This window comes from Phyllobates terribilis, unplaced genomic scaffold, assembly GCF_046119375.1.
Source record: "Phyllobates terribilis strain yellow unplaced genomic scaffold, ASM4611937v1 Scaffold_7__3_contigs__length_470593459, whole genome shotgun sequence".
Classification (NCBI taxonomy): domain Eukaryota; kingdom Metazoa; phylum Chordata; class Amphibia; order Anura; family Dendrobatidae; genus Phyllobates; species Phyllobates terribilis.
Window position 1 is genome coordinate 224,072,068 of NW_027362767.1, and position 27,389 is coordinate 224,099,456.

The window sequence follows — 27,389 nt, forward strand, 5'->3', positions numbered from 1 at the left end:
GAACTGTGGGGTTGGAATTAAGAATGGCACATGATAAAGTAGCAGATCTGCTGCAGATCTAGCAGTTCTCTGAATGCTGGGGTCTGTATAACCCCGCCCACACCACCGATTGGCTACTTACTGTGTACGGTGTGCATAGGCAGAAATCTGTCAATCAGTGGTGGGGGCGTGATTGGACTAGGAGGCATGAGACACCCAGCCTATAGTGATAATCTCCTGCTGATCAATCAGTGATTTTATAAAAACTACAACAAGCAGCCCAGTAAGTGACACATTGCTGGAATCAGGGTCTCTGTCTCTACATTATGCTTCTCTCAGATTAGGTGGCTAAAACCTGGTGGCAGGTTCACTTTAGGAACTAATGAACGTCCCTGTTCATAAATGATATGGACATACGCAGATGTGAGGTCCAATATGAATATTGAAAGAATGGTGAGGTGCCTAAAGTTAAAGGGAACCTGACAGCTTGCCCAGGTCCCCCAAGCCGCGACCATTTATTTATTGCTATGTTAATTCCCTTCATAACAAGACCTTTTTATTGTCTCACTGATTTCTGCATATGAGGAAAAAACTATTTTATAACTGGGCTTACAATATGCTAATTAGTTGGTGACTAGTTGTGGGGGCGTTGTTTTCCCCAGACTAGTCATCCCACTAATCATGTCATCACGCCCCCTGGCTTCCTCTATGCACTGTGCATGCCCCGGGAAGGCTGCTGTTACCAGTGGCTCTTGTGGCTAGCTGTGTCCTACGACGGCACCAATATACAGGTTGTCCCTAAAGTCTGGACACATAGGCCAAAATACATATTTTCAAGAAATCAAATTTATTAACATTTCATTCAATTGGAATATTAAATAACTTCTTCAATATGATTTCCATCATTTGCGATGCAAAGGTTGATGCGCTTTGCCAAATTCTTTTATAGTTAATTAAAGTAAATTAATTAAAATGATAGCTAATGAGAATTCCTATGTCCAGACTTTAGGGACACCCTGTATAATGAATTGGAAAGAAAAATCCAAGTGCATCCGAACTGGTAAAAAAAAAAAAAAATTGCAATTCCACTATTGTTTTTTTTGTTTTGTTTTGTTTATGCAGTGTGCATTGAGCCATAAAAATTACCTGGCAACGTGATTTTTTTTACTTCCATACGATTACAGAGCTACAAAACTTTTTGTTTTTGTTTTAAGTGTAAAAACAAATTTGGAAAATTGCAAATAAATAAATTTGTTTTTTTGTCATCATTTCAAGGGACCTGGATGAAGTTTTTATTTATACCATTCCGTGGGACATAAAATAGTTTTGAACACTTTTTATTAAATTTTTTTTTGGGGAGGTGTGGCTAATAAAAAACTTCGAATCTGGCGATCCTATTCTTTTTTTCTTGGACTAGATAATTGATTTTAAATTTAGATACATCGGACTTCATTTGTGTAAACAGGGTGATGATCTGCTATGACCAAGGAGGGAGTCATTCAAGAGGAGGCCCCTGACTGCCATAACTACTCATTGGCATCCCGCGGGTGAGTGAGCACCCTTGGGTATGGGGAGAGATGGACGACAGCTAAACTTCTTCCCTCTCCGCACAGTGGCTTCTGCAGAGGCCATGGAGCATGCCTTGGAAATTCTTCCATAAAGTTTAATGAGTCCTCTCCAAGACTACAGTTTTTAAATGTTCATGTGGCTGCTTTAGAATAAAAAAAAAAATAGGCAACCAAAAATTATAAACTGGTTAGAAAAATAATCTGGTTGTAGTTATATCATAATAAAAAAAATGTAACAGCCCCTTTAAAAGAAAAAAAAAAAAAAAAAAAACCTCCTGTGCCTGTGACTGATGCCTCTAGCCTGGTATACAGTTCTTGGAATTAATAGTTTAGATGGCAAATCTTTAAATTGATGTATTTATGCATACTAATAAGATCCCCTTTAAGGCATCTTTTCTGTGCTGAACATGAATTTTTCAACTATTGTACCCTCATTTTTATCTATTTAGCTGGATATCTTTGCTTCTCTTCAACTTTATAAAATGTACCCAAAAGGGTAAACTCACATGCAGCAAATTGTTACCGAAATGTCAGGTTTTATTCATTCTTTTGGCAGGAAGCAAATGAATTTCTGCGAGCCCCATTCATATAAATGTAAAAAAAAAAATCACAAGACTGCCTGAAAAACATCCGCCACATGTATGTGAATATAGACTTATACGCATGCTCACAAGTGATATATAAAACGACCACAATAATGTCCCCCACATACATTTATTAACAAGAAGGGATACATTAATCAAGGGTTTCTTCTTGAAAATAAAATTTTAAAAAAATGTTTGCACACACCATTTTTGTCCAAAAAAAATTGCAATTTTTTTTTTTTTTTTACAATTTTATGTTACTCTCATCACTTTTTTTTTAAAAACAAAATGGTGAATCGGGTTTAAAGGGGTGTTCCAGGCTAGGGGCTACATGACTGCAGATTTGAGAATCCTCACAGCGCACATTGTCAGGATTCTCCACCACATTACGACTAGACATGTCCGGCCTCGCTCAAATCACTTGCATTGATAAAGGCTGCGCACGTCTAGTCGGCACGTGACCGCATGTATGCAAATCGCATACTTGCGATAATGATCCTGCCCGCTTCTGGCACCGGAGAATCATGATAGTGTGCACAATGCACGCTGCGAGGATTCACAAGTCTGCAGTCATGTGCACTTGAGCCTGGACAACCCCTTTAAGCTTGCGATTTTTAAAAAAAGTTGCAAACTAACTCCTGTAAGGGAAGAGGGGATGAAACAGGGGTGGACATAACATTAGAGCAACACGGTCTGAAGAAGTAAGGGGCCCACTTCTACCTCCAAAGAAGGTGAAATTGTGCACTATGATACGCTATCGGCCTGTAAAAAGGGTCCATATATTGTTCTCTAATGGGGGCGCTACTCCGTCAGTGTGCGACCCTGAGATGAAAGAAAAAATGAGTTCTAGGCAGAAGTGTTATATCTAGATGCACAAACACCATGCCGCTCTTTATATAAAAAATGCTGCAAATAACAGCAACACATCCATAAGCAAAACAGACTTTAAAAACTCCTCATCACGAGTTTCCACTTTTGAGCTTTAGCAGCAGCTGCTTGGTATTGAGAGCTGATGCTTAGAAGGAGATCCCCAAGTCTTTCCTTCCGCTCTGTCCTCCCCTATATTCCACTTGATGCAAGTGGAGCAATAGGATTACTGAAAGCTAAGTATACTGGTAGTATACCAAAGATAAAAGAGCGTTTTCCCTGTTTTATCTGACCAAAATATATTCCTCGCATTATTTTTTTTTTTTATTATTATTATTATTATTCTGTAATCATAAATTGAAGTAATCCAGCTCATTAGAAGACACGGGACAGATGGGATGTGTGAATGGATTTGTAAAAAAAAAATAATAATAATAATAAAATAATAATTTTGCTCGTGAATAATAATTTTATTTTTAGCACACTTCCCCCCCCCCCACAAGAGAGCTTGATTATGAAAAAGGGAAAGATGAATGCATCAAAGTGAGAATCTGAATATAATGTTAGCTTATGAAGCCCTCCGTTCTGAAAGATGAGCCGGATATTAAATTATTAAATTCAGAATACATAAAAGGAGGGGGAAATTTGCATTTGGCAATGATACCGTGACGACTTATGCAAATTACGATAATATTTTAATGTATTCTTAAAAATATTGTTTAGAAATACAATTTAAGAAAAAAAAAAATAGTGTTTGTCCACATTTGAGGATGATTTTGTTCTTTTAGTTAAAGTGAATGTGTCAGAAAGTCTTTGCTATGTAATCTGAGGGCGGTATGATGTAGGGGCAGAGATCCCGATTCCAGCGATGTATCATTTGATACAATCACAGTTTTCTCGGCTGATCTAGCAAAGCTCTTGAATACTGAGCTGTGTATAACCCCGCCCACACCACTGATTGGTTACTTTCTTTGTACACTGCGCATAGACAATAAGCTGCTAATCAGTGGTGGGGGTGTGGTTGGACCAGGAGGTATGAGACACCTAGTCCTGTAGTGATAATCTCCTGCTGATAAAACACTGATTGTATCGAAACAGCAAAACACAGCCCAGTTAGTGACACACTGCTGAAATCAGGTCTCAGCCACTACATCATGCTGATCTTGGATTACATAGCAAAAAAAACTGCTGACAGATTCCCTCTAAATGCATGTATTTGGGGCTAACAACAGTATTTGAAATTGGGTTTCATTAAACATTTTACATAGTTTGCCTTTTATAGCCTCTGTGTGGCTATTGTATTACTGGCTTCAGAATGAGTAAACTGAGAGCCCTTCAGTCAGCCCACTAATATGGTCTGAAAAGAAGTTTGTACTCTTATTTGTCTTTTTTTCTCCTGTAAGATCTCCTGTACCAAACGGTGCAACATTTTTAATGAAATACAATTTAAAAATTTTTTTTAGCCTCAAATACATGCATTTCAGTAAAAAAAAACTCCCAAAAGGTGGACAACCCCTATATCTCACTAAATCATTAGAAATACTCTCCTTTAAGGAGATATAGGCTTTAGGATAAGGCCATACGTGACAGCAGAGTAAATTTTTTACTTATGTTTAACGGGAATATGTCAGCAAGCTTATGCTATGTAATCTGAGAGCAGCATGGTGTAAGGACAGAGACTGATTCCAGTGATGAGTCACTTACTAGGCAGCTTGCTGCAGTTTTGATACAATCCCTATTTTCTTTGCAGTAGATGTAGCAGAGCTCAGAATGCTGAGCTGTGTATAACACCGCCCACACCACTGATTGGCAGATTCCTGTGCACACTTTACATTGTCAGCAAATGGTGGGGCAGAGTTACATAGATTAGCCGGACTGCTGTTCACGTGAGACCTAGTCAAGCAGTGATAATCTCCTGCTCATAAAACACTGATTGTATTGAAACTACAACACACAGTCTAGTAAGTGACACATCCTTGGAATCAGGCTCACTTACTCAATATTGTGCTGCTCTCGGATTACACTGCAAAAACCTGCTGACAGATTCCCTTTACATAATGAATCATGCGGCGGGTGAAACAGCTGTTCTCCAGCAAAATGAAGAGCGTATATGGCAAGCAATTAGTTGCTGTGGATGTTGTCTGCCATTCGGCCACTACTTGTGTCCTAACCCATAAGCCAGTATGATGCGTAACTCCCCAGCATGTGTGAACTGACTTTGGACACAACAAGAAAAAGACATGGTCCAGCACTCCGAATATCTGGTGGTCTCAAATCATCAAAGCTTTATTAATGCATGTCAGTCATACCGCCATTGTGGAAAAGCAAAAACTTTCTGGGCAGGAGTGTCTCGTTAGGTCACATTAAGGGCACAACGGTGACTTAAAATAGTTCTGACCACTGAACTTGTAAGCCTGATGTGGGACTCATGAATGAAAAATTACTATACTCTCACAGTGGTGTTATGCCCAACGTGGATCAATAAAACATACAGACTTGATATCGCCTGCAATCACTTGGCTGACCTATTTGTTTTCCTTGTTGGAATACTGCAGAGGTTAACTGCCAGGTCTGGCTCCTAACAAGTCTTAATAAGGATTCTTCGGTGTCGGCGCCGGAAATGGGTGGGCGCGTGATATGCAATATGCCTAAATGAGGTCACCTGCCGACTAGACTACACAGACTCGCTCAATAAACTTGTATTGAGCGAGTCTGTGCACATCTAGTTGGCAGGTGACTTCATTTATGCATATTGCATATCACGCGTCCGCCCACTTACGTCGCCGACACCGAAGAATCCTGGCAGCGTGCACTTGGCACGTCTAGTCGGAATGTGGACAGAAACTGCCGGCGCCAAAAACAGAAAATTATGAAAGCGCGCACTGTGCACACAGTAGGGATTCAAAAGTCTGCAGTCACAAAGAGTTACTGCAGACGTGAGCCTCATGCCTGGACAACCCCTTTAAAGGGAGTGCCCACTACCTAAACAACCCATTTTTAAAAGGAAATAATACACCTTCTACACTATATGCTCAACACCCTTATCAACGGCGTTCCAGAGACGTCAACGCCAGTTGATAAGGCTGTTGAGTATAGAGGGTTTATAAGGTAGAAGGTGGATTACTTCCTTTTAAAAATGGGTTGTTTAAGTAGTGGGCACACCCTCTAAAGGGGTTGTCCAGGCACTCTTAATTCTACAGCTTATTTGAGGTTTGTCCAAAGGTGTGAACCTTGGACAAAAGGAAGTAGTAACAGGGTAACAGCCCAATAGCAGTTGCTGATATGCTACATGAGCCCAGCAGCCTAACAATGTCAGGAGAGCCCCTGGAGAACTGGTGCTGACATTGCTGAAACCGCTCCAGTACAGGTGGTAAATATATGGTGTTTTTATTTTATAAAGGGGGCTACTTCCAGGAAAGGGTTGTCCAGGTAGTGGACAATTCCTTTAAAGGAGAAATCAGGAAGCAAAAACTACATCACATGATCATTTTCACAGTTGCTGATTGGAAGAGAGGGAACATGGGCTACATCATGGGAAGCTACAGAACAAGGGAGCGCTTTCCTGTTTTCTAATTGCCCAATTTGGGTCAACCGATACCTGCCTCATTGAGGTTCTTGTCGTTCTTTAGATCAACACTTCAAAATGAGAGATTAGACTTGATGGATCCTTACAAAGCATGGTCCCATGCAATAGTGGCTTAGGCCACTGCCTACTTCTCCTACTAGCCATAATTGCTTCAGAAAAGTGCCAATTAAATATATTATTGACTCCCCCCTCCCTTGATTTTAGCCCTTAAACTTAATTTCCCAAATGAAAGACATCAGGGTGCAGTCTGGCAATAATCTACACCCAGATATCACTCCTTGTGGTCCCCAGCTATTTGTGGCACTGGCATTTTTCAGACTCCTCTATGATCAGTACTTCAGGAGCAAAAAATGATTTGCTAATAAATGTGTGTTCTCTCCAACAAACGAGTTGACGAGCGATGGGAAACGCTTGGCTGTTTACGCAACTCTCATAAATTACAATGGAGGTCGCAGCGCTCACTCGCGTGTCCATCTTGAGTCCATTCTCCAGATAAGTAAAAGTCCCAGGAATGGAAGTAGATTTATATAGATGTTTATGTTTTGCTACTTTTGCACACTATGAACAATGCTTTAGAAAATGTTTTTGCATCGCCATATTTTGAGGGGTATAATTTTTTTTTCTTCACCGTATGAGGGCTTGATTTTTGTGGGACTAAAGGATGTTTTCAGTGATGTTACATTTTTCTGATAACCAACTTTTTTGATCGCGTTATTTTCCAGGGACAGGTGAAAAAAAAAAAAACAGCATTTTTGCTATGTTTTGCTTTTGTTTAATTAATGGCGATCACTAGAAATGTCAAATGTCAGTTTTATAGATTGGGTCACTCCGGAAGTGATGATTATAAATAGGTGTACTTTTTTTTTGGTTTATCTTACTTCTTGTATATTTTTTGTTATTGAATTATTTTTGTTTCTTCTTTCTTTATTTTGTTCTAGCGATTATTCTTTGACCTCTGGCTGTCATGTAAATCATTGGAACCCCGCGAAGCGATGGAGGGTGTCAATGGAGCGAGAAAGAAAGCCCCCTCTCTCACAACCCTCTAAATGCCACGGTCGGTGTAGACCGTGGCATCTAGAGGGTTAAAAAGCCAGGGGCGGTGCTATCACTGGCAATGGCTGTTACTACAGCAGCTCGGATGTCAATTACAGGGGTATTCCCATCTCTAAGGTCCTATCCCAATATGTAGTAGGTGTAATAATAATAATATTATTAGCATATTAGCAAATACCTCCAATTACAAATTTAGTATAGTTCTCCTGATTCGCAATGTTGCTTACCCCATGTGCAGAGCATTGCAGTAACTTAGGTATCCATGGTTATGACCACTAACAACTAACTGACACTATATGAGTGGTCGTAACCATGGATACCTAAGCTACTGCAATGCCCTGCACATTGGGTAAGCGACATAGCGAATCAGTAGAACTATACTACATTTCTAATTGGAGGTATTTGCTAATAGTATTATTATTACTACACCTACTAGATATAGGCATAGGATCTTGGATATGGGAATAACTCTTTAAGTAGCATCATTATGACGTACCATTTGGTTGAACACCAATCCAAATTGTGGGAACACCTCTCCGAATAAGAAGTACCATTATTTATCATGTTAGCAAAGGGTTCAAAGTGTAGATCACCCCACCCCCAGCCTTAAAAAGACATTAATGTAGTCTTAGAACTTTAAAGAAACTTTGCCATCACTAGAAATATTCACCATGAGGTTCTCCCTCTTCTTGCTTTTCCAATACATATTTCAACCCGGCACAAATACATGAAGACACACACAGGCATCTTCCAATAAATAACCTGTGACATCTTACTTAGAAGTAAATCGTCTCTGCTCAGGCAATCAAGATTTCACCTGTATTTATTAAAGGACAGCAGCAACATCACATTAAATAAGTATCAGACATGGAAGATGTGGTGTCACGTTAAAAGGAGGGGGAAATAAAAAAAAAATAAAAATTAATTACGCATTCCAAACCTGGTCACTGAAGTCTTCTGGGAAGATCCGCTGCAGCTCAGGATCTGTAAATAATTGACAGATAATATTAATTGGCTTTGGATTAGTGAGCAAGCAGAGAATCATACATTAATATTTGATCAGAAGATGATAGAAATCCTGGCAGGGGATCCTGCGAGGGCAGCCTGGGTCTGTGTAGAGAAAAAGCAAAAGAACTCTCTCGGAGACTCTTCCCTTTAGCCTCCCCCGAAAGATGAAAAAGGAGGAACAAAAATAAAGTTAGGAAAAAAAAAAATAAAAAATCTCGGCTGCCCCATTAAATCTAAACTGTTACCTGACACTACAACTAACCAGTTTTAAATTGACTTCCAAAAGGAGTAAAAAATAAATAAATAAATAAGTGTTATATTTTTAAAGAACGCTGACTGTTGTCAAATGGCCACTTTGTAACAGCTAAAAGCTGCGTTTGGTCTACCGGAGGGGGGGACGTGGGAAAGAGCAGTCAGCTTGTTATCTGTCCTTTGATTCTGAAAATCAGACACCGAGATACGTTCCGTCGCCGCGTAAACATTCACTATATGTAGACTTCAGGTGTATGGATTTAGAAATGGGAAAAAATGACTGACAGACGCGACAGATATTAGCCTCCAATTTACAGAAAAGAGCCGCGACAATCTGCCGCTCTGATTCCATCCGGCATAAAATGCCATCGGTGTAACAAACACCATTTGTCATTACGATTCATAAGACTCCGAAGCTTCATTACTGTCAGCGAGATACTACCTTCTTTTTTTTTTCTTTTTTTTTTTTTTTTAAGTTAAAATACTTCTCTTATGTGAAAAAGCTGTTGCAAAAAAGGGACAAAATATATACGGGCATCGAATGTAGTCCATCCGAAAAGAAAAAAGGCGAATAGTTTTGACGATTCGTTTTGCAGCAAATGCATGGTGTATTTTTGCTGTAAAATGACAGTGAAAAATATGCATCCAAAGGGTGAAGTCCACAATGAATTCCAAAAAAAAACAAAGAAGTGGCATAAAATCTACACCGAAGCAGAAAAAGTCCATGGAGTATGGAGCAAATCCGGACTGTGTAAGGTGGTATTTCCAGCATAGATACTTATGGCACATATATGACATGGAAATATTTGATAGGTGCGGGTGCCGTTTCAGTAATCTCCATATAATCTAACGGGAGAGGCATGCTACTCTTTCCTTTCTCCTCCACAGCCCATATTGGTTTGAGGACTAGAGGTAAAAAGACTCACAATCATACGATACTTACGGGTGTACCCATTAAATATTTCATACCCTAAAGATTCCGATTTAAAGGAGTAAACTGTACTTTCATTAAACTTTTCACAATAAGGTGCGCTGTGTATATGAGGAATAACACTATTTCTGGCCATTAGATCACTTGTTCCCTGCTGCATTTTTCATCGTTTTCTCTCTTAATATGCAATTGACTCTGAGCTGGTGGGAGGAGAGTAATTGCTGTCATCTTGCACAAACACATCACAGCACGCAAGGATGAATTCCTGTTCTTCACTCCTTAGTTAGTGCACAGAGAGCAGCAATAGCAGGGAGGAAATTACACAGCAGCAGTCCTAAGCAGTGTAGATGTGAATCCAGCAATAAGGCAAGGTAAAAGACTTGTTAGAAAGCTCAAAAAATGTGTTTTTTTTTTTTTGCAGTATACATGGGGGGGATTGGTCCCCTCCAGAGCTCAGCACCCTTAATTACACATCCTTCCCAGACCTTAATTTAGGTTTGCCTGGTTTTGCTTCACTTCCCTATTCTGGTTTAACACACTGAGAGGTAGGATATTAGTGACAGGGACCATCCATATTTAGGTACACCTTGACGTGGTTGGATGGCTTTTGCACTCTTTGATCAAAAAAGACTAAGTGCCTTGTGTTTTTAACGTTCACAGTAACAGTGGAGTTCATGTATTCATTAATCTCAGAGTGCTGACACATCGTGTCTGTAGATGTTTGTCATAAAGCTGATCATGATCTTTCGGTATCTTCCTCTGCTTGTTTTTTTCACTCTGCTCCGAGTGCTCCTGATCACCACTGTTCCCACCCAAAAATATAACAGGAGCTAACCTGACACCACAATGAGCTGGTAGTCTGTTGTGCCTGAGCAACATGGAGTTGAGCTGTTTTTTTTCCCCAGAGTGGGTGGCGAGTTCACGAGGAGGAGGAGAGGGGAAGAAGTGGCTCTTAAGTGGAGAAAGAAGCAGAATTCTCCAATGAGATATATTACAAAGTTTCTTACATTTGCATTTGATTTATGCAAAGTTTGTTGAAAATACAGTTGCCTTTTAAGAAACTTTTGAGTCTCCAGAGTGAATAATCAATACTGTACTCAGTAGAAAACTCTAGTATAAAGTCGGTTTTAGTTTGGCAGCAAGAACTCCATGCAGATCTACTGAACCAAAATCAACGGAAGAGGAGGTTGTCATGACTCTTATAGCTCTAACAGCAAAATTCGGCCAGGAAGTCCATCTCTACTGTGTAGCTGCAGACGACATAACCTGTCAAGACACCTACCTTCCCAGCTCTGCCCTTCTTGATCTCCATATGTCTTCTTTAAGATATACATTTCTGCTTTACTGAAGAGCAGTCATATAGGTAATTATTCCTTACAATGATTAGCTGCAGAGCTCTTCAGACTATCTATACTATATAAGGCTGCTGTGTGCAGAATATCCAGTGTTCCCTACTAGATGCAGTTTCAACCTGACTCCTGTCTGTAAGCGCTGACAAGGGCAACCCATCACAAGCGAAGGCAGAGGATTAACACGCTCTTATCACACTCTGTAAAAGATCAGGGATATAAAACTAGACAAGACTTAGAGCACAGAAACTGGAATGTGATAAGATCTGCAACGCCAGAGTCATCATAGAAAAATGTAGGAGAACCGTATCATAGGAGAAAAAGAATCAATATGGTTGCCGTCCCACAAATGACGCAATAACTAAATGACTAAATTATTTTTCCAATATTTGACCCTATTGTTCTGCACTGGAGTGTAGTTTTAAATTAAAAAAAAACACTTTTCTAGTTTTAGGGATGGGGTCAAGGCCCCGATTGGACATAAAGTCTATGGTGGGTCAACCCCTTTAAGATTTTTTATTTTTTTTTTTGCATAGCAATAAAGCATTGTTTCCACAAATCAGACGCTTTAAGAGCTATGAAGTGGAACTGTTGAGTAAGAGAACAGAGAGGGGGAAGAGAATGGCAGAACGTGCCAACTAAAACCACCAGCACACAACTTAGTGGAAAATTATCTAAACCCGTTTTTGACCAAAAGCAGAATTAGTTCCTAACAATATACTTACATATTTCCTTACTGACATTTTGGAAAATCTGAATAAAAAAAAAAAAGGAGTTTTTTTTTTTTTTTCTTTTAAGTATTATAAAACATTCACCATACCCCGTAGCTGTGATCTACACTATAACCCTTGTGCCAGAGGGATTGAATGTGCCAGTACAGTAAAGCAGTTCAAGCTGAATTAGCCTCAGACACCTTCTTCGTCTATATCATAATGCTTGCAAATATGTGAGCTAAGAGTTGCCTTGGGACACATCGCTAACAGATGCAGACTTCATAGCGCAGAGTTTTGATCATCGTGTCTGGGTGAGGCGATCCTACAATCTTTACAGCTCACTTCATTTTGTTGGGTTTGTAGCTCAAGGGCAATTGAATTCTTTCATGAGTAATTTTAATGTTTACATGTTCCTCAGAGTTGGCTTGAATGCGGAGTTTTCATAGGCCAAATTTGTTTTACGAGCATGTTAATGCACGGATGGTTCCCATTGTAAACCTGAAAGCATAGATTCTACCAATGGTTACATTTTTTTTTTTAAATAAACAGAACACAAGAGTGACTGGGAATACCGTCAATGCCTCTCGTCTCCTGCAGTCATTACCGGCTCCCCATTAAATTTTTGCTTTATTTACAAGTTCCCCCCCCCCCTCTCCTCTCAGACCCTACTCCCCGTTTATATGGATGACTCACTAAAGTCTCCACTTCAGACCATCTATATTGTGCTGCATTATTCAGAACATGCATTCTTTTCTAAAGTCAATCTCTCTCTAAACATGGTGGAAAAGTAAGAGATAATCAAAATTTAAAAAAAAAAAATGTCCATAAAATAAAAAAAAATAAATAAATATACCAAATAAAAAAGGGAAAAAAAGGGGATACACAAAAAGTTTATGCAGCTGTTTTGCCAAGGCTAAGGCTTTAAAGAAGGCAACCAATTGCGATAGAAAGCAATTTTATTTAGAATAGTTGATTTAAAAGATAAAATACACAAAGGAATAGTATGATTATTATGATGGTGGAAAAACAAATAGAGATAATCAAAAGGCAAGAAAAATATAAAAGCCTATAAAAATATAAAAAATAAATATACCAAATAAAAAAGGTAAAAAAGTAGGGGAAAAAAAGGGGATACACAAAAAAAAGTTTATCAAGTTCATCCCCATGGATTTCACGGATAAGAAGCTCTCACAAATAATGAAGAAAACTAATAGTAGATCCAGTTCCTAGTAAAATAAAAAATTCTCTTACATCAGGAAGAAAAGCCGCTCTAGTTAACGCGTTTCAGATAACAATGCTTAAAGGGAATTTGTAACACTGAGAGCAGCATGAATCCGAGCCCGGCTGTACGATTTCAGCCAAGTATATTATTATTCTCGGCAATGACCCGGCATAATATACTTTGAAGAGTACTTACCTTAAGATCTCTTTTCAGTTCTGCAAGAGTTGATTGACAGGTCTCTGACGTACGTGTACAAACCTGTCAATCACAAAGTAGAGCACTGGGAAGAGCCGGCTGGGGACCATAACCGGAGACAAGACTAGTCCGGCTCCACCCAGCACTTTTCAATGTAAATGCTCTCAGAAACATCAGAGCATTTAAGAGAATAACAGACCTGGTTGCAATCGTGCAAGCAAGGCTTCAATTCATGGGTTGTGAGGCATAAATGATCTGACAGGTTCCCTTTAATCATAACTCAAAGTCATTATTAAGAAGGTGTTTTTTTTGTACCCAGAACTTTGCTGCTGGATCTACCCTTTATATTCTTCAGCAGTAAAAAAAAAAAAAGAGCATGCCTTTCCAAGCTACAAATTGACCGAATCTCCAGATTACAAGGAAATTGGTTACAACCAAGAGTGAAAACTAGTGCAAAGCAAAAGGAGGAGGCGCTCCCAATATTGACCAATTCGATTTCAACCCTATTTTTTTTTTTTCATAGCTCCTATAGAAAAAAATTCAAAAAGGTTTCCCATGAACAACCCTTTTTCCTATAATTATTCCTATGAGATAGAGTGGAGAGAGTAACTAATTGAAACTGTGCTCTAGACTGGAAGCTCGGGCAAAATGCCGAGAAGTCACAGCTGATTGTTGGGAGTTCCAGAAAGCAGGAAGGCAATCACATTGTCGGGTGGGGGAAGGGAGTTGTATTTAGAAAACTATTCTCATGATAAAACCCCTTTAAAAGGAATATGTCATCAGAAAATCACCTCTTGTTTAAATCATATTTTTGTGTTAAATATTTAAAAAAAAATGTAGGAAATAGCTTCCCCCCCCCCATATCACAATCTGTATCAAAAATAAAAATTAGAAATTTTAAACGTTGACATTGGACACTGGATCTATTTTAGACTAACACTAGCAGCTGTAGACTGACTCTGACCCTATCTTACATATTCATTAATTTAATGACAGGTAGGACATTTCCTATTGTGAGGGTGGAAGGGGAAAACTCTTCCTAAAGGGATGGAAGCAGAAGTCTAAAATAGCCCCAGTAACCAGTGTGACGATATTTGCATTTTGGATTGCCAGTGGCATTTTTCTTTTAATCATTTTTTTTTTTTTTACTGTTATTTATTTATTTTATATATTGTGCCCCTTACAATGTAATTAAAGTTCTTTCAGGGGCATTTAAAAATTGAAATATTTTTATTTTAAGCTTATTTCCCCTGTAACTGGTATACTAGCCCTAGTGACAGGGAAAATGATAGCAGAGATTTTTGGATCTCCTGTGACCCAGCAGTTCCTGCTCCCTCCCTATACACAGTGATCACATGATGGCTATGTATGGAGGAGTAGGCACAGTCAGCGCTTCCCATTACTGTGTACATAGCGCTTGTTTAGCGATGAGTATACAGCGATAGAGAATATACAGATGGAGGTACATTGCCTCTGTATTCTCTATGGGAACTCCGGTTGTCTGACAGCCGAATCCTCACTTCTGTAGCTACATTACCGCGTGTAACTACTCTACTATACAGTGACGTTTTACAACGTCACTGCAGAGTAGGAGGAGGACCGCCCGGACTTTTAAAGTCTATGTGTGGTCCGGAAGCAGTTAAAGAAACATTCACAAATAAATAATTTGGTTTGGTTTCCGACATCTTTTTCCATCGATGGACCTGTCCGAGGGCTCATTTGCTGCGCATTGAGATAAGGTTTTCATTGATACCAATATGGAGTTCACACAACATTTTGATTTATTTTGTTACGTTGCAGGGCATCACGGCTGATTGTTGCAGGTACGAGTAGAAAGATACTTAACTTATCAGAGGGCCTGTATATCAAGTAGTGATTTTCCAAAGAAGACAGCGCAATTAATAAAAGCAAATTAATGATTACTTGTAGTAGTCCAAGTATTAATTTATTTAAATTTTTACCTTCTCTTTGATCTTAAAAAAAAAAAAAATAGCGAGGTAAAAGGGAGGATATAACATAATGCATACAAATAAAGGCAATGAGCAAAAAATAAAAAAAAAATAGTTATTCAATAAAGAGAAAGATATTTTTGAATCGAAATGACGACGTTTTGAATCGAAATGACATTCATCCACTACAGCATGTCTTCCCTTCATTAACAATCTCCTTGACTACATCGTTATCATATTAGTGATATTGCTGCGAAGAGTAAGCATCTGCTGCACGATGAGCACAGCAAAAAATTTATTTCAGGAAGAAATAAAAATTCATATAATTAATATTTTAATTGCCTGCATTTGATTTGCACTTGTAGGAGTGGTTCTTTAACTTCTCGAAATGAAGATATTTCAGGGCATACAAAGTCTCAAGACATTAGCTTGTATGTAATAATTCATCATTAAGGCTAAAATTACTACTGACAGGAGCAGAAGTTTATTCTCAATTTCCAGGGCTAAATGAGTAATGAAACAGTCGTCGAGGAAAGCAATTCACAACTTGCACTTAAAAGTTTAGGAACACGTTGTATTTACGGGTCGTGGATAGCCATCGCGTCGCTGAGCCTCTGGAGCTCGGAGACGGTGGAAAGCGAAAGCGGTGGAAATATGGCACAATCCTTAGCAAGCGCATATAGTAGGATATAACACATGGTGCAGGTCAGGAGGCAGAGCTGTAAAGTCCGCACTGCCTTTTGATGCTGGAATACTGCTTACAAAGTTCCCTTTTTGGTTGCACTAAAAATATACAGCGTTGCTCAGGCTTTTATCATGAAATCAGTCTCTTTTTTTTTTTTCTTACTGGAGTCGATTTTGAGAACTAAAGGGAGATCGGTGCTTTCATGTGGTGCTCATAAAAACAACGGCTTAAAAAGCTTGTCAATTTGCATTGTATGCTAGTAAGGGTGTGATCGGATCCTCCTGCTATAGAGTATCCTAATCTAAAGGCCCCCATAAGGATGGCTCGGTCGGCAGTCATCTTGGCAATCTCTCCTATACACAGGTGCACTCATTCGTCCAAGCACTCCTGAGAAAGCTGCTGCCAGACATGTTTGGCGGTGGCTTATTTCAGAGAAATTGTCAGTTCAAAATCAGACATGATGGCACTTTAGTTCCCCGGACAATCAATTGTTCGGAGATCCAATCCACATTGGACCGTCATTATCGGCAGGTTTGGCTGACCTTAGTTTACAGCTCCATGAGGCTTTCTACTATTCATTCCCCATACACATTACATACCTGAATGATGGATCGGTAGATCATTCAGTAAGCTGCTATACCGCCCGTTATCTCCTGCGCTCTCTATGAGACAACAACTTCCACACATCCAATCACTAGGGTCAAATAGAAGGCACTCCAACAATACACATAAACCCTACAAAAATACGGAGCCATAAGTGTAAAAATAAAAAGATTTTTATTAAATTCAATATCCATACACAAGACAATACTAAAACTATTTAAAAGGTGAAAGTACAAGCAAAGATATGCACTCACATACTGGAAATCAGAGGTGTAAAATATTAGCTACCTCATAAATCCCATAGACGCTATAAAGAAGTCAAAGATAGTAATAACAAAAAAGTATTCTCCTTAGACCAATGCCCTAAACTCAGGTCGATGACAGTCCGCTACCATATAGAATAATACAACATGTAGAGACAGTGCATGTGTGTAACACACAAACTTAGTGGTCAATCCCTTTAAAAAAACATCTATATAGTAGCAACCCGGTCCCAATACTAAAGTGTGCTAGCAAGTATGTATATAGCTCTGGCAAAAATTAAGAGACCACTGCAAAATTTTCAGTTTCTCTGATTTTTCTCTTTATAGGTATATTTTTGAGTAAAATGTACATTGTTGTTTTATTCTATAAACTACTGACAACATGTCTCCGAAATTCAAAGCTAAAAATGTTGTATTTATTTGCAGAAAATGATAAAGCATCAAAATACTAAAAAGAAACAGAGAACCAGTGCTTTCAGACCTCAAATTACTCATGTTTTAACTCAGGAAGAGTTCAGAAATCAGTATTTGGTGGAATAACCATGATTTTTAATCACTACTTTCATGCGTGTTGGCTGCTTTCCACCAGTCTTTACATGCTTTCCAATAGAAAACTGTTCAGTGGTCTATTAATTTTTGCCAGAGCTGTATATACAGTGGGTACAGAAAGTATTCAGACCCCTTTACATTTTTCACTCTTTGTTTCATTGCAGCCGTTTTGGTAAATTCTAAAAAGTTCATTTTTTTCTCATTAATGTACACTCGGCACCCCATCTTGACTGAAAAAAAAAAACAGAAATGTAGACATTTTTGCAAAAAAAATGAAATATCACATGGTCAATAGTATTCAGACCCTTTGCTCAGTATTGAGTAGAAGCCCCCTTTTGAGCTAGTACAGCCATGAGTCTTCTTGGGAATGATGCAACAAGTTTTTCACACCTGGATTTGGGGATCCTCTGCCATTCTTCCTTGCAAATCCTCTCCAGTTCCGTCAGGTTGGATGGTGAACGTTGGTGGACAGCCATTTTCAGGTCTCTCCAGAGATGCTCAATTGGGTTTAGGTCAGGGCTCTGGCTGGGCCAGTCAAGAATGGTCACAGAGTTGTTCTGAAGCCACTCCTTTGTTATTTTAGCTGTGTGCTTAGGGTCACTGTCATGTTGGAAGGTGAACCTTCGGCCAAGTCTGAGGTCCAGAGCACTCTGGAAGAGGTTTTTATCCAGGATATCTCTGTACTTGGCCGCATTCATGTTTCCTTAAATTGCAACCAGTCGTCCTGTCCCTGCAGCTGAAAAACACCCCCATAGCATGATGCTGCCACCACCATGTTTCACTGTTGGGATTGTATTGGGCAGGTGATGAGAAGGTGCCTGGTTTTCTCCACACATACCGCTTAGAATTATCACCAAAAAGCTCTATCTTCCTCTCATCAAACCAGAGAATCTTATTTCTCATAGTCTGGGAGTCCTTCATGTGTTTTTGAGCAAACTCTATGCGGGCTTTCATGTCTTGCTCTGAGGAGAGGCTTCCATCAGGCCACTCTGCCATAAAGGCCTGACTGGTGGAGGGCTGCAGTGATAGTTGACTTTGTGGAACTTTCTCCCATCTTCGTACTGCATCTCTGGAGCTCAGCCACAGTGATCTTGGGGTTCTTCTTTACCTCTCTCACGAAGGCTCTTCTCCCACAATTGCTCAGTTTGGCTGGACGGCCAGGTCTAGGAAGACTTCTGGTGGTCCCAAACTTCTTCCATTTAATGATTATGGAGACCACTGTGCTCTTAGGAACCTTGAATAATGCAGAAATTCTTTTGTAACCTTGGTCAGATCTGTGCCTTGCCACAATTCTGTCTCTGAGCTCCTTGGGCAGTTCCTTTGAGCTCACAATTCTCATTTGGTCTGACATGCACTGTGAGCTGTGAGGTCTTATATAGACAGGTGTGTGCCTTTCCAAATCAAGTCCTATCAGTTTAATTAAACACAGCTGGACTTCAATGAAGGATTAGAACCATCTCAAGGAGGATCACAAGAAAATGGACAGCATGTGACTTAAATATGAGTGTCTGAGCATAGGGTCTGAATACTTATGACCATGTGATATTTCAGCTTTTCTTTTTTAATAAATTTGCAAAAAAATCTACATTTCTGTTTTTTTTCAGTCAGGATGGGGTGCAGAGTGTACTTTAATGAGAAAAAAATGAACTTTTTAGAATTTACCAAATGGCTGCAATGAAACAAAGAGTGAACAATTTAAAGGGGTCTGAATACTTTCCGTACCCACTGTAGCACCATGATTGGCTGCAAACAAAGAGAAAACAGAGCACACGATAAGACAGCGCGGTTAGCCATGTGTATCAGATTATAAAATAGGTAATCAAGGGAAGATAAGTAAGTATAGTATCAGCAAAATCATAGATGGGAAGGCATACCAGGATGGGGGTGCAACCAAGAACCTCCCCTGACGCGCGTTTCGCATCAGCTTCCTCCGAGGGGTGACTCTAGGGTACCACACATCTCTGGAGGCAGCCTTGCCTCTTAAAGCACCAAAAGATTGGCAGTCCGAAATTGGACATGCTGGAGCCTTATCCTCCCTACAATCATCTGTTGGGTGCCCTCATTCACATTAGACTGTCGGTCGAACGCATCGATATCAGTAGGTTCAGTTAGTCTTCTGTGAATGGGAGTCCTTTAGGCGATTTTAGACATTTTTATGCCAATAGCATAACCTGCAGAAAAAGCAAGTTCTTGCTCCCATTACCATTCATGAGAAGGTAAAACTGCTTTTTAGTGCATATACCGGTCTAATATGTCCAGGAACTCTCCCCAATTCTCATGCTTTGTAAATTGTCATCCACTCTTTTTGAATGGGAGGTTCCTCTTCTTTGACATTGTGCCAGCACTGTATGTGCTGGAAGGTTGCTTCCTGGGATGCATGGCTCCTGTAATAGCCCAACAGCTTGTCTGCCATGAACAGAAAGCCTGCTTCTCAGTTATGCCTGAAATTACTATTCCTATTTAAGCATACCACCATATATTTAAGAATAAGTCAGCAGTGCTTATGAATATATAAATGATGCAATATATCATTATGAAATTTAGCATCTTCTTGACATCTAGAAGCCTGAAGTCTCTCATTTCACTGCCTGTAGGCTGTAAATATTCATAAACCTCTTGTTACCTTAGTATAAGACAAGAAGGAGGGAGATGCAGATGCCCCGGCTTGTGTGTGAGACAGCATGGAGTAAGAAGGGTGAGGGAGCACCAGGATGGAGATGCATGTGATAGTCTAATACTGTCACGGCTGTGTCAGGTTTTACAGACAGTCATACAGGATCCAGCTGTAGAAGGTCGCTGCGTTTGGCCTTGCAAACACCTTTCTGATCCTTTCCTTATCCCTCTCTCTCTAGGACCCAGCGGTGATCTTCACCTTGCTTGGGGATTATACCTTTAGGACTCAGCGGTGAGCCTCACCTTCTGCTGCTAATTACCACACCCTTGCTGAATCCTTAAATACACTCAGTTTCTCTAGAGAGTTGCTGATGCTAGAGTTTCGTCTTCTATTCAGGCCTGGAATTCTAGTAGTCTGCTAGAATTTCCTTGGAGTTCCTTTGTGGACTGCAGCCATGTTCTCTCCGGTGTCACCTTAAAGCTAAGTGTATTCCCTTGTTTGTTTCCCTGGTTTGTACTTTAGTTGGCAGTGGGGCTGACTAGTGGTCACCCTTTCCCCTCCCTACCTAGGGCCTAGCTCTAGGGTCAGCTAGGGCTAAGGTATCATGCTCAGCGATAGGTGCGGAACCTATTTAGGGTCAACAGGGGAGTCAGGGTCTCATTAGATTTGCTTAGGGGTCTCCACTCTCCCTTTCCCTAGTTGTAGGGCTCCCTCCTCTGTTCCCGACATTATACTCTGGGTTCTCCCCATACATAGCGTGACAAATACTCTAATGTGTATGTGGGCCTTAAAGAGGTTGTCCACTACTTTTACATTGATGCCCTATATTTTGGATGTCTGATCAGCTGGGGTCCAACATCCGGCACCCCTGTCGATCAGAAATCAATAGGAGGCTGATGTGCATTACCAAGCCCCCGCCATTACAAGTAGAGTAGACGGCCAACTCCGCAAGTAAGTATTTCCGGCCGGTATACTGTCCTGTCTGTATAACTCTTTTCCTTCCTCCCCTGCCCAGTAGCTGTGGTATGATCAGACCATGTCCCTGTACGGTCAGACACAGCCATTACACAGTACACAGCAGGGACACATTTATAAGATTATCTCAGCACAGGAACATTTTATTGAAATACATCCAATTGTGGAACTTATTATTATTCCAAGATCTATTTATTAAAATCAATTTTTGCTTGTGAGAAAACCCCTTTAAGTTAGCTCATGGCTTAACATTTTGTAAATTTAAATTATTGTGAACGAGTGTTCTTAAGAACGCTCATTTCACGAAACCCTTTTAGTGTAAACAGGCTGCCGATCATCCAGTGAATGAGTAAAAAGCTTGTTCATCGGGTGTAATGATCTTTTGTGCAGCACACAAAAATCATTGTTCTCGGCAGAGCATCATCTTATGTAAACAGGACTCACACTGCCGAGAACAATGGCAGCCTACGCGCACTAAGCGATCTACTACAGATCATTCATTACGCACAGTCTGCCTGTGTAAACAAGCTATTAAGTCAGTAAATGTTGACTGATTGGCAGTCATTTAGTGCAGCAGGTTGGTCCATGTAATTCCTGAGTTGTTTTGGCTCTTGGAATTAAAAGTATTGGTCAGTTCAAGTATAGTATTGTCTGGACTTGAAACGCGTCGACCCAGTGTCTTCTATATTCTGGATGTTTTCAATCTCTCTTCTTTCTTTAACTATTTTTCAATAAATGTGGATGCTGAATTACCGTCCATAGTTATTTTGGCCAATGTGTTTCCCAAACTCCAGTCCTCACGGCCCCCAACAGGTCATGTTTTCAGGATTTCCGTGAGGACTGGAGTTTGGGAAACACTGTTCTAGCCTAACGCACTATCCCAACCCCACGCAGGGGGAAATTCACCCCTATAATGACATCTTCAGGAAAATATAGTAGAATGTTCATAATAAAATTTCTACAAAGGACCAACATAAAAACACAAGCATCAATGGACGCCACGGGTTCCTGCATCATACCCAGTGCTTTGTATGAATATAGATCTTTTTTTTTTTATTATTTCCCTGGGTTATGTACTTCTATGAAACAAAAGTGGCAAACACACAGAACCTACACCCTAAAGCCAAGCAGAATGCAGTTAAATGCTTCCATTGGCAGCGGGCTACTTTTATTTATTTATGTATTTTTTTTTTACTAGCCTTCATGCTCTATAACATGTCAGATGTTTTTCATTGGCTTTGAAACCAGTCTGGGAACATTTTATAAAATGTTTTATAGTTTATATGGAAAATAATCCCACTGAAAAAAAAAAAAAAAACCTTTTCTATCAAATGCTTATTCCAGTATCACCATTATATCATAATTTAGGTTAGGGCAACTTAGCTCTTTTGTGGAATTCAAAGAGACCTAACAACTAAGAAATAAAAACTGATCTTTAAGGAAAATGTTGGTTTAACAATGAAAACTTAGCCAAGCATTGTACTTGTTCAGAAGAGAGACCTTAAAACACCCAAGTGAATACTTTTTTCATATGTACTGTTCTCTAACCAAGTGTCACATATGTTAGAGTAGTCGTCTATGATAAGGCACTGTGGTACTTGTGATACTCCAGGAAAATCTACACACTTTGGAGAAGACCGGAGGTGTAACTTCACAAACCGCAGAAGATCTGATGGGGTGTACTAATAGGATGGCACCTGAACTTCTAAAACGAAAGAAAACATGGCCGCCAACTTCCATCAATATAGTCAGTAATTTATTTAAGTGGGCAGGGAGGGTGACCGACAGGAGCGTGACGGATAGGAGCGTGGAGGACAGGAGCGTGAACGACGGGAGCGTGACAGACGGGAGCGTGACAGACAGGAGCGTGACAGACAGGAGCGTGACAGACAGGAGCGTGACAGACAGGAGCGTGACAGACAGGAGCGTGACAGACAGGAGCGTGACAGACAGGAGCGTGACAGACAGGAGCGTGACAGACAGGAGCGTGACAGACAGGAGCGTGACAGACAGGAGCGTGACAGACAGGAGCGTGGACGACAGGAGCGTGGACGACAGGAGCGTGCACGACAGGAGCGTGCACGACAGGAGCGTGGACGACAGGAGCGTGGACGACAGGAGCGTGGACGACAGGAGCGTGGACGACAGGAGCGTGGACGACAGGAGCGTGGACGACAGGAGCGTGGACGACAGGAGCGTGGACGACAGGAGCGTGGACGACAGGAGAGTGACCGACAGGAGAGTGACCGACAGGAGCGTGGACGACAGGAGCGTGGACGACAGGAGGGTGGAGGACAGGAGGGTGGAGGACAGGAGGGTGGAGGACAGGAGGGTGGAGGACAGGAGGGTGACCGACAGGAGGATATTTTGGCTTGATGGTAGCATAAAAATACAGATTATTCTGAGGTCCCATGGATTACAGGATCCAGGATTACATTTTTCTTAAAAGTGGTTTAAGATTGGCTACAGTTAAGAGCCAATCAGAGTACATGTAGTCACCAAATTCTGATCACTTGCTAAGCAACACCTCCGAGCATCCCAGTCTCCTGTAGAAACTGCTTGTAATTGGTCACAGGCAACATCCAATCAGTGCATATATAATCATTAAGTTCTGATCGCTTCCGAAGAAAAAGCCTTCAAAACCTTCTGTAAGGCTATGTTCACACATCATGTTTTTTTCAGCATTTTTTTATGCAAATTTTCAGCTGCATTTTGCAGTACCAGCAAAGTCTATGAAATTCCAGAAATCTCATGCACACATCATGGTTTTTTTGGTTCAGGATTTTGCGCTTTGCATGGTTTTTTGAAAGATAAAACATGTCACTTCTTTCATCGTTCTTTTCACCCATTGGAAGTAATGGGTAGAGAAAAAAAAACACTGAAAAAACGCACCAAAAACGCCGGTGTCAAGTTTTCAGCGCTTTTTGTGCATTAACCAAAATGAGATTTTCTTTTTTCACTGAACTTTATGTATATGCATAACAGAGACAAAAGGACAGTGAAAAAAACGCTGAAAAAAAACGCACCAATAAAAAAAAGAAATAAAACAGCAACAAAAACCCTGAACAACCTCTAGCAAGAGATCAGGTTTTGCTGCAGAAAATGAACGCAGAAAAAAACATGATGTGTGAACATAGCCTAAATCTTACATACTTCTGACGGCCACCTGTATGAAACAGAATAGCACATGCAACAGAAAGCAGCTCCTGCACCCGCCTGCAACGCAGAAAGGCACAAGGCGCTAATCACATCTGTGAATGGAGCGATTTTTCATACATGACTCTGAACTGCACATTAGATTAACATTTGGGGGATTTAGATCCACTGCTATGCTATTATTTGTGCTCTGTATTTTGATACTGGATTAGCCTTGTATAGTGGTTTTGTTCTGTATTATTTGGGCACTGTATTTAATCTGAGAGCAGCAGGACATAAGGGCCGGGAGCCTGATTCCAGCGATGTGTAACTTTCTCAGCAGCTTGCTGTAGTTTCAATACAATCAGTGTTTTATCAGCAGGAAATCATCACTGCAGGACTAGGTGTCATGTGCCAGGCAGTTCAGCTAATCTGTGTAACCCCGCCCCCCCACAAGTGATTGGCAGTGTGCACAGGAAACTGCCAATCAGATGTGTGGGGGCGGGGTTATACACAGCTCAGAATTCTGAGCATCTTCAGCAGAGAAAACAGGGATTTTATCAAAACTGCAGCACGCAGCTCAGTAAGTGACATATCGCCGGATTCGGGGTCTCTGCGCCTACATGCTGCTCTCAGACTATACAGGAAAACCTGTGGAAACATTCCTGTTAAGCTATATCATTTTCAAGCTACAAAGATCTATCCAGAATCAATTTAATATTCTAGTTTAAGGATGAATTTTATGTACAAAATATACTGTATAGACAGACAGAAAAGTATACATGTATACATCCCCTTAATGTGAATTCTTTACTTACAGTACATTCAACAATTACATTAGCAAAACAATATATTTGGTCACAAAGAAGATAAAACATCTTGTTCCCTTATCAGTTACAGCTTTTCTTTTGCCTCCAGATAGACTTCCATAGGCAAACTCTGCAGAAGTTTGGAGAAAAAAAATGGATTTGGTCTTTACACTGATCTTATGGTAAGCAAAGCGAGATTAATAGAGAGAAAAAAAAATACAATATAGTATTAAGGCTTAAATTAGATTACATTTTAGGGAAAAGCTGAGAACAATATGGAATAGAGCTTTGAAATGTATCCTGAACAAAATAATCTTGTTGCTTAATTTCATGGAGTTTAGCGGCCTTCTCTTCCCCCCACAAGCCTGAACGTTAATCTATGCTGTAACCTGATTTAATTTTCCAGTTCATGGGATGGGAATCTGCTTCAAATGGGAAAATCGGCCAAAGCCGTGCTGCTCTTTTAAACAGAGGAAAATTTTCTCATGTCAAAGGAGCAAATAAGCAAATAGAAATGTGAAAATCATGGAGATGGAATAACAATGTGTATAGATATATATAGATAGATAGATAGATAGATAGATAGATAGATAGATAGATAGATAGATAGATAGATAGATAGATAGATAAAATGTACAGAATAGTCATCCACAGTGGCGGATACCACTTTTCCAAATTAATAATACCTAGTGGAAATCTACTCTTCTTTATTATTAATTTTTCTTTAACCCTTTAAGGACCGAACCTCATTTTTAAAATCACTTTATGATGTCATAACTCTGAAACGCTTCAACGTATCCCAGTGATTCTCGGAATGTTTTTCGTGACACATTGCACTTCATGTTGGTGGCAAATTTTAGTTTGATATGATTTGCGTTTATCTGTGAAAATATTGAAAATTTTCGCAAAAAATGTGAACATTTCACAAGTTTTAAACTTTGAATTTTTTATGCCCTTAAGTCAGATAGTTCTATCACACAATAAATAACACAACATTTCCCATATGTCTACTTTACATTACTATCATTTTTGAAAAATATATATATATTTTTTTTTTTTTTTGCCAGGACGTTAAAAGGGTTAAAAAAGTTTTAATCAGCAATTTTCTATTTTTCCAACAAAAATTTACAAAACCAATATTTATTTTAGGAACCACAGCACATTTCAAGAAAACTTTGAAGGGGCCTATATGACACCAATTTAAAAACTGAACACCTCAAACTGATACAAACCACATTCGAGAAGTATATTAATCCTTTAGGTACATCACAAGTTATTAAAACAATGAGGAAGGAAAAAAAATGAAAATTTTACTTTTTTCCACAAAAATGTTGCTTTAGCCCCAAATTTTTCATTTTCACAAGGGTAACCGGAGAAAATGGACCATATAATTTGTTGTCCAATTTCTCCTGAGTACATCAATACCCTATATGTGGTGGAAAACTACTGTTTCGGGGCATGGCAGGCCTCGGAAGGGAAGAAGCAATGACATTTGGAGTGCAAAATTGGCTTGAATAGATAGCGGACGCCATGTCGCATTTGCAGAGCCCCTGATATGCCTAAACAGTGGAAAACCCCAATAAGTGACCCCATTTTGGAAAATAGACCCTTCAAGAAATTTATCTAGAGGTGTGGCGAGCACTTTGAACCCACATGTGCTTCACAGAATTTTATAACGTTGAGCTGTGAAAATGGAAAATACATTTTTCCTATAAAAATGTTGCTTTAGCCCCAAATTTTTCATTTTAAAAGGGTAAACAACAATTTGTTTCAAAATTTCTCCTGATCACACAGATACCCCATATGTGGTGGAAAACTACTGTTTGAGCACACTGCAGTGCTCGGAAGGGAAGGAGCAAGCACCATTTGACTTTCAGAGTGCAAAGCTGGCTTGAATAATTAGCGGACACCGTGTTGCACCTAAACAGTGGAAACCCAGCACACGTGACGTCATTTTGGAAACTACACCACTTAAGGAATATATCTAGAGCTGTGGTGAGCATCTTGAACCCACAGGTGCTTCATGAAATTTTAAAATATTGGAACATGAAAATTAAAAATTACGTTTTTTCCCCAAAAATGTTATTTTAGCCCCAAATTTTTCATTTTCACAAGGGTAACAGGAGAAAATAGGCCACATAATTTGTTGTACAATTTCTCCTGAGTACAGGGATACCCCATATGTGGTCAAACTCTTGTTTGGGCAAACGGCATGGTTTGGAAGGAGCGCTATTTTATTTTTGGAGTGCAAAAATGTCTGGAATAGTTTGTGGATGACATGTCACATATCGAGAGCCGCCAAGGTTCCAGAACAGCAGGAACCCCCCACAAGTGATCCTATTTTGGAAACAACATCTTTCGAAGAATTCCTCTAGGGGTGTTATGAGCATTTTAACCACACAGGTATTTCACAGAATTGTATAACATTAGGTTGAGTAAATTAAAATTTACATTTTTTCCACTAAAATGTTGTTTTAGCCTCAAGTTTTTAATTTTCAAA

At 39.8% G+C, this 27,389-nt stretch overlaps 1 protein-coding gene across 4 annotated transcripts in view; it reads right to left on the reverse strand.

The window, feature by feature from the left end:
* The window catches only part of DENND1A (DENN domain containing 1A), a 754,510-nt gene that overhangs the window by 608,873 nt on the left and 118,248 nt on the right, over positions 1 to 27,389 (reverse strand). For all 4 annotated transcript variants that reach the window (XM_073639759.1, XM_073639756.1, XM_073639757.1 and 1 more), the window contains exon 3: positions 8,578 to 8,621. In XM_073639759.1, the coding sequence (XP_073495860.1) occupies positions 8,578 to 8,621 (44 nt within the window). The remainder of the gene's footprint in view (positions 1 to 8,577; positions 8,622 to 27,389) is intronic.